The sequence below is a fragment of the Carica papaya genome, chromosome 3 (genome assembly GCF_054855325.1).
Source record: "Carica papaya isolate Zhongbai chromosome 3, ASM5485532v1, whole genome shotgun sequence".
NCBI classification, from domain to species: Eukaryota; Viridiplantae; Streptophyta; class Magnoliopsida; order Brassicales; family Caricaceae; genus Carica; species Carica papaya.
The window spans coordinates 32,150,575-32,159,242 of NC_142311.1; the positions used below are offsets into that span (position 1 = coordinate 32,150,575).

The 8,668-nt window shown below is 35.8% G+C and overlaps 1 protein-coding gene across 2 annotated transcripts; it reads right to left on the reverse strand.

Moving 5' to 3' along the window:
• Window positions 1–672: 672 nt before the first annotated feature.
• On the reverse strand, window positions 673–8,343 carry PPAN (PETER PAN-like protein). 2 transcript variants are annotated; one of them, XM_088216561.1, is made up of 8 exons: window positions 7,952–8,343; window positions 6,326–6,389; window positions 5,818–5,997; window positions 2,875–3,105; window positions 2,453–2,545; window positions 2,186–2,373; window positions 1,808–2,001; window positions 673–1,044 (listed from the first exon to the last, which is right to left on the reverse strand). In XM_088216561.1, exons 2-8 carry the CDS (start codon window positions 6,341–6,343, stop codon window positions 896–898), a joined length of 1,053 nt encoding a protein of 350 aa, XP_088072687.1. In that variant the 5' UTR covers window positions 6,344–6,389; window positions 7,952–8,343; the 3' UTR covers window positions 673–895. The 2 variants fall into 2 exon arrangements, with proteins under 2 accessions (XP_088072687.1, XP_088072688.1); XM_088216562.1 differs by having other exon boundaries at window positions 6,326–6,413; window positions 7,952–8,092.
• Window positions 8,344–8,668: the final 325 nt, after the last annotated feature.

Here is an 8,668-nt window from a genome sequence, read left to right on the forward strand (position 1 = left end):
ATAAAAAAATTTACTCTCGGACAATTAACATGATAAAAAAAAATTTATATACTCGGTAACTTATCCTATTTGGTATACCAAATATACACTTAAAAGAGGAAATCATGTGGCAGTAACTATAACTTAAAAGAAAATAGTAATATTAATATAGTGTATTACCACAAAGATTAGTTTAACCTCTACAAAAATATACTTCTTAGTTTGACAACTTGTATTTTTGAGTAAAATCACTCTACCCTACAACAATGTGAATTGCATTTTTCAAATTCACCCAGAAAAAACTCAACCTCTCTACATAGAAACCTGTAAAGAGTGAACTGTGTTAAAATACTAAATTACTAATAGTTTATAATTATTTTACATAAAAGTCTTATTATAGTTTTGTATAGAACTGTAAATTCACCCAGAAAAAACCCATCATTATAATTATTTTCAGCGAAAAATAATAATAAGCTGGACTTAGATATAATGAGCTTTCATTTAATTTATTTTTAATTTCTATCATAATAATGTGATAGTAAAGTCATGTATAATTATACCTAAAAATTTTAAAATCTTCATGAAGTGTCTAACATCTTACATAACCCACTGCTCGTATGGTCATCCCAAACAAAAGAGACGAAGATCAGGTAGAATGAAGGTTAAAGAGGAAAAGGTGGCTGCAACAGGGGATTTTTAGAGTAAACAGCTCTTGCAAAAATTAGGTTAATTAAAAGCTCGAAAATTCACATGTCAAAATTTAACTGACAAGTGGGTACAATACTGAGTACTTTTTCCACTGCCTTTGATACCCAGATCCTCCATGAATAAAATCATAGTCCAGAGGGAGTTCCAACAGGCAAGCGTTCCATTCTGAGCATCTGGTTCCAGAGAACGATCAGGCCTGTGTCAAACATCAATCTTCATCACCACTTTCGGCTTCATTGTCCCCGTCCTCTTCTTCCTGATCTTCATCATTGTCCTCATTTTCTTCTTCCTCATCTGCTTCATCTGTCACCATGTTCTCATCAGCATCTTCATGCTTTTTCTTCTCACTGACATTTCCTAAAATCAACAAGAGTGGTGAGAATAGATGGGAATTAGAAAAGAGAAAATTGCATAGTAACACATGCACACACAAATAATAGCATTCGGTAGTGTTGCAATAGAGCACAACATAAATATCTTGAAGATGAAGATGATACAAATAGAAATATTCTTGTGGCGTGCAGGACTAATAATAATCCTTGATGTCTGGATTAGAAAGTTTGTCTTAAAGTATAATAGTTACAACATTTTTTTTACTTGCTACAGCGTGTTTCTGGCCAATACAGAGCTTAAAGAAACATAATATTGGACAATCTTATAGTATCTGGTCCTGTACCTAACTTTTTTTACTGTTACAGTACATTTCTGTCAAATACCAAGTGTTTAAGCTAATAAACATATTATAGTGACTTCTGTGTCTAATTAGTATAATCCACTAAACAAACACTAAGAAAAGCACATACAAAATGGACCAGAAATTGTTGAAGTTAGTGAAGGTAAAAGGCTTGGCAAGGTATCACAGATAACTGGAACATTAAAGTGGTAGTTGATTAACAAACAAAACCCGGATAGTATAAGCCAGTAAGGACTTCGAACAGGGTTGTGGTAGAGCAACTTAAGTGGCGCCACAAAAGAAAAGCACAGGAAGACAAATGACAAACTTTTCTTTCAACTACATTATTCTGTGTCTTTTGTTTTATTTTTAAGGTCAGATACATTGTTTTTAATTGCCGCCTTTCTACAAGAAACTGCAAGTACAATGTCAAAAAAGATGGCATACCATATTCGTTGAATATGACTCCACCAGAACATAATCCTTCCTCAACCTTAGTAAGTTGAAGGGTCATTCTTGGGCCAATCTCTTGAAGCCGTACAGCACTTTTTGCAGATGCCCGGTTAACTCTACCAATATCACTAGTCAGAGTCACAGTTGCAGCTTCATCATCTGCTTCACTCTCTGACCCATAACCAGCCCTTTAAGGATCAAACAGAAAATAAAGAAAAATGAGAGAACAAACATAACCCGGTCCATTAACATAGCCACTAGTTGTCTATTAAAACTAAGAACAGTTATGCCAGGCATCACATTTACAATCTATCAAATAAGAAAATACAAGATAAGATAGAAACAGACAAGCATACAAGCGAGGACACTTACTTTGTTACAAAATCACTCACATCTTGCAAGTTTCGAAGGTCAGGGACTTGATGATTCTGAACAAATTTTCTGATTCTACGGGAGACACACACAGGTTGTAGACGAATGGAATAATGCCGAAAATCAATAAGCTTTGTGTCCTTATTGTAATTAAGTAACACAATTCTCTGGCAAGAAGAAAGATTGACCTGAAAAAATTCAGTAACATTAATAGAGTGAAGGTTCATCCAATTCTGGCCTCTGGATAAGATTAGCTTAGGTACTCACAGTGTTGATATCAATCGCAGGGAATATGTTCTGAAACATAATAGTGGCAAGCTTCAGATGTTGTTCTCCAGTGCCAAAACCAGAAAGAACAATCTGCCAAAAATATACATTCAAAGATCATTATTACAATGAAAAAAATGAAAATGAAATGTCACTTATATGTACACATTTATGCCAACAATATGCTATAATCCCTCCCTCTATATTTGACGAATAGGAAAGTGAAAAGAACAGCGTCTACAAAATAGGGAGGTGGTTACAAATATCCGTTATTCTACATCAAGTTCTTTACCATTACGTGCGTAAGAACACTAAACTGTAGCAGGACAGTGGAGAGACGTGAGTCAAGTGCGTCCATCTGTTTGTGCATGTGTGAACACCCATGTCCCTCAGAGAGAGAGAGAAGAAGAAGAAGAAATTACCAAAGGGGGGGTCTTGAAAAGATCTTGAGGACATCGAGGACGCAACTGAGACTGAGCAATATCAGCTGCCAAAGAATATTCTTGAATTTTAAATGTAAGTGTCGGTCCCTGTGGAGTCCTTGCAACTCTTAGATATGGTGCAGTTTCTGCTTTTGACAATATTAGGAAATGTGTAACACCCATGGGTCCTGCAACATTCAGAAAGTCTTTGAGATTATTTCGTCTCTTCTCCTGCAACAATAAAGTTAAAAATTAAGATATGAATTGGATAATTGAAAGTAATAAACAACACATAGTAAGTTAAACACTGGTCACAGCCAACAACAGAAAGTGAAGCTTAAAGAGTGCAGAGTACTTAAACGACTTCTATTTTAGAGGGAAAAAAAAAAGGGAATATATTTAAAGAAGGCACCATAAGGATGCCGCTCATTTACAATGGAAGAGAATTTTCACCTCAGTCAAAATATCAATAAGGTCTTCAAAGTTCTTGTCAATGTGAAGAGGATGACTCTTGAACAAAAGAGTCAGGAGCGAAGAGGCTCTAGCTCTATCAAAAAAAAAAAACATCCTCAAAAGGCAAAATCCCCTTTTTCCTTCCAAATAACCAACAATGTCGCCGAAGAGATAAAAGAGATTAATTTTATTCTCTTGTTGTCACCCAGATAACCTCCTCCGGTGTAGACCTCCTCCAATGTATGTGTGTGTGCATATGTACTCTCCAACATTATTGGAAGATCTATCCAAAAAATATCTAAGATTTGATCCTTCTCGTTCTCTGCATTCTACCCTACTCCCTCTCTTCTCTCGAATTCTCATCATCTTCTCATCTCCTTCTTCAACTAATTCTTATATACAAATTTCCTCCTATAATGTCGTGCTATACGACCAAGGCCAATCCTTCGCCAACTCATGAGTCAGTGATCTGACAAGACCCATCAACTTTCAGATGCAAATTTTGCAAGTGAAGAGCCATCCGCTAGATGCAGTAACAGAAGCAGCACCACAAAAGTAAATGATCTAGAGTTAAACTGTCCCCTTACACAATAGAGTTGATTCACTATAATCTTCGCGATTTTCCAAAGGTTGTCTGCAGTGATGATCTGCCACTCACAGCCTCCAGAGCAAATAATGCAATTCTAGGCAATCCATTCATTTTCCAGATTTGATTCCACAGAAAAACACACTGGGCAAGATGAGGTTGGGAAGCTGTAAGTAGAAGCATCTCAGATTGAAGTTATTACCCGACCTCCATACTGGCTCATCACACCCCAAACCATCCCCCCACTTAACAAGGATTGTAGAGGAGTTCACATATTTTTCTTCCCAATCATTCAGATCTAACACAAGATCAACATTTCACGCCACCTGCCTGAAAAGTACTTACCAACAAAGGGCCTTCTTTCCTCTTCCAAGATAAGCACGACAGGGAAGTGAGACTACAAGGCACCCCTTTCAAACGACTCATCCTTCTAGAAACTCAACCCCTCACCAAAGCTGACCTTCAATATAATAAAACTCGAAAACATGCTCCACTCCTTATTGATAACCTTCCACCAACTATCCCATGAGGACCACCCGAAGGCCAGATCTTCTAGCTCCTCAAGAAAGCTCTAGATTTAGCTTTCAGACCCTTCTCTAGAGATCACCACCTAAGGATATAATCTCCACTGCCATTTCATCAAGTGCTTTGCTGAAGTGAAAAAAAAAAAAAAGATCTAATACCCAAGGTCATCCATGCTGAGGCTATAGACCTCTACCGCCATTTCTCAAGAAGTACGTTGCCAAAATGAATAAAAGATCTAATACAAAGGTCGTCCATGCAAGGCGAAAGCTTAACCTTGTTCCAGACTCAAAGTAATATATCCTCTGATTCTCAAAATAATATTGACATTGAAGAGACTCCAAACTTTTCACCACACTAGCAAGGATAGAGACACTGGATCTCACATTGGTTTGTGCTTTAAGTTGACACCATTGGAAGCCACTTTAACTTTAGATCCTTACAAGAGAAATACTTCAGCTTAAATTTACTTTTAATCCAAATATATTTGTTTAAGTCATCCTTCAAAGCCCACTATTGTTATGGTTCCAGTTTACGCATCTCGTTATGGAATTTTGTTATCGTGTGAGCTCGTTAAGAAAGAACCTAATGATTTCTGATTTTTTTTGTTAATATTATAGGCTCATTAAGAGAGAAAACAACGATCTCTTGACTGAGAAAGTACTCAACACTTTCTCATAAATTTCTTCTTGACTAAAAATTTATCAAAAAAGACAACATGTATTTATACAAGCGAAAAAGTAGTTATCTGGAAGTTATTTCCAGAATCAACCACCTCCTTGTCTTTACTACACTTATTATCCCCAATAGACATGTCTTAACACATCATTACACATAACACATACTGACCTATTCTCCCCAGTACACTTGTCCACCTACTTAATACATCGTTTATTCTCGCTAATGCATCATAATATTACCGAAATGCACTTTAGGGATGTTTAAGAACATATTTACTCTAAATGATTCATTTGTATAGATCCAAACCCTTGGTTAAGCAAATAAGCCATGCCTCCCTGAACTATTATTGCATTTCCTTCAAGTACCGTTGATTTATGTTATAAGCCATTACACGACAACAAGAAGTAGATGAAAGAAAAACATATTGCATGTTCCTGAAAACTTGAAAATATTAAGTTCATTTGTTTTATGCAGAATATGTACAACGAATATCTTTTTATATCTAAGAACTAAGAATTTGTGTGTGGCTAATAACTTTGACATTCTACACATTATCATCAGACGAATTATTTTTCTAAGAAAATTGCGATTAAGAAAAGAAACAACCAAAGAGCAAAATATAACTATAGTTGTTCTTCTAAAATTTTAGATTTTACTTAATTCAGGAAGAAAGAAGATAAGAGAAAAAGGAGAAGATTTACCTTGAGATTGAGAGCAGTATAAGGAAGCATCAATTTTCTCAAGTCCATTTGCAGTTGTCTGACAGGACCAGGTAACTTCCCCCTGGAAAACACAAAACTCTTTGGGATCTTATCACCGGTTATATGGTTCACATTGGGCTGGTTTTTCTTTACAACTGGCTTCACAAATAACTTCTTCTTCTGCATTAATTAAAATAATAGGACGTGACTATCAAAACCCTATCAGAAACATATACCTAGCTTTGATGCTAAATAAAATGGAAGAAACAAGGAAATTCACTACATAGAAAAACCACTTGTTAGCAAAAAATATTTATCCAACACTAGAACGGCAGCATTTCCAATGTTACAGTTTCTCTTTTGTCTGAACAACAAGAAAGCATAATACACTACGTTTGCTTTGCTTTTATTTTATTTCCTTCATCATCTCACCAACCAAACAGAGTGTGGAAGTTTATGAACAAAGGAAAAGAAACAAGGGATGGAGGCAGATGCAGCATTCACTCACATTTTTGAAGCGAGCCATATAAGAAGTCTGGATAATAACGTCTCGCCCAAAGCTTCAAAGATTCCTGCTAACTTCAATGCCTTAATAACTTAACCACAAGTAACAAAGCAATTAACATAACTTTAGCGACCTTAGAATCATAAATCTCATTTCTTTGGCCTCAAAAAAAGCATAAAATGAAAAACAGAAACAAATCAAAATAGTATAAAGATTAAAGAGCGGAAGGAAATCCCTATTTCTAGAGTCAGCGAGGCAACTGAAATTATGCCAAACATGTAAGGTAAACTGACCGATTTGTTACCATATGCTTATCAAAAAACATAATCATAACCGCAATACAAGTTCTTAGAGGTTATTGCAGCATGCCCATGTTGTGAATAATAACCTTGTCTAAATTCCCAATTCTTAAAATAGAGTATTCTTCTACCCAAAAAAAGTAGAGTATTCATGTGAATCGTGGAAGGAAGCCCGTACTCAAATCCACATTAAGTCTTAGATGCTAGGCTAAACTCTAGATTGAACTCAGGCCTGGTTCTTACCACCATGAATGACCCCTACATATCAGTGCGATAAATCCTTTGCCCCAAGCAACGATGGTATAATTATAACCTCAAGGTCACAGCAAATTTCTCACCCAAAAGGCAGTGGACAAATAATATGATGAAGCATGTTTAGACTTAACTGGTGGTGTAAAAAGCATAAGAAATTAAGAAACACATTGTCAAAAGCTAATTCTCCAAATGCAAGATTATGCTTTGGGAAAAAACAACTCAAAGCCACAACCAACCAGAGGCTTAGACATGTTCCAGGTGAAACTCTGATCCATGGCCTAGAGTGGGACGTTCATGTAAATATTGGAGATATTAGTCTCCAGAATTAGACTCAGTAGCCCATAAATTCTAAAAAATTTTGACATAAGGGTTATTTACATGCAATAGTCAAACGTCATCACAATAAGTAAACAAATATATTCATATAATTGATGAAAAAAATAATACACATACAAAGAAGTAATCTAAACTCAAATTTTCTCTCAGGACAGCAACAAAACAAGTCTAGGCAAGCCAAAATATATTAGTATTTAAGCTTGGTCTTCGGGCTCGAATTCAGCTCAAGCTAGCTCATTGAAGAAACACAAAGTTCTGTCTCAATTCCAAAAAGCTCAGCAAAAAGCTGAGCCTCAATGTACTCAACGGTTGTAATAGAATAGGCTCAAAAATGACACGACCAAGCTTGATTGAGCTCCACAAATGACACGACAAACACCAAAAGAAGAAAAGCAACGCAACTCGCCCGCACAAAATCCCATTTACAATCAAAAAAAATAAGTAAACGACACAACCAACCTCGACTACAACGTTCTTTTCTCACCTTATTTTGTTTAACATTATCCAACATAAACACATTTGATATATATAATTAAACCATAATCACCCCTAAACTTAAATTCCAATTCTATATACAATAATGATGTATATAATCACCTGTACATTTATAGTCACATATAGAACAAGAGTATCTAGAACATAACACCATATAGACTTAATCATTCAAATTACTACTTAACACCAAATAAAACACTGAACTTCCGGAAATCATAAACTCAAGGGAGGACAGAGAGGCTACCCGTGAGCTTCTGGAAACCTGAACTTTATTCCATTATCGACGAACACCACCGCCGAAGGAGAACGACGTAGGCGAGGTTGCTATTTGAGGTGATGGTTCACGTGCCTTAATAAAAAGCTGGAAACGAAACCAGCCAATATAATGCCCAAGGCAACGGGGAAACTTGTCAAGAGCAAAGAAGCCGCCGGCTGGAGAGAAGGAGATTGTGAAATCAGTTCAGCACAACCACCAAAGTTGGCGCCTGATGCTTCTAAAAGAAGTTGAAATAGGCCGACAGAGGCGGCGAAGAGAGCACGAAATCTGGCGGCGAGTGGGAAACTGAGGAGGTTTGCAGGTGCGTCGGGAAGGGATTGGACGATGAGGTGCCGGTGACGCAGGGTTTTAGGGTTTTGATATGGAGGGAAAAGAGGAGCCTATGTTGGAAGGAAAGGGGCATATTTCATATTTGAGCTTTTAAGAAAATAATTTCCTCAATTGCGTAATGCAACTTTAAAAAAATATATATATAATTTTGAACAAATAAACATTTGCTAACTTATCTGTTTTTTTAATCCAAAATTATTAAAAATTGTTAAAAGAAAGTAAAAATATTTTTATAAAAATAAAACTGGATTTATATGAAATTAAAAGTAATATATTTAATAACACAAGTATGATAAAATTTGGATGGAAATAATATTTCAATTCAAAATTAATTAATAACCTAATTGAAATTAT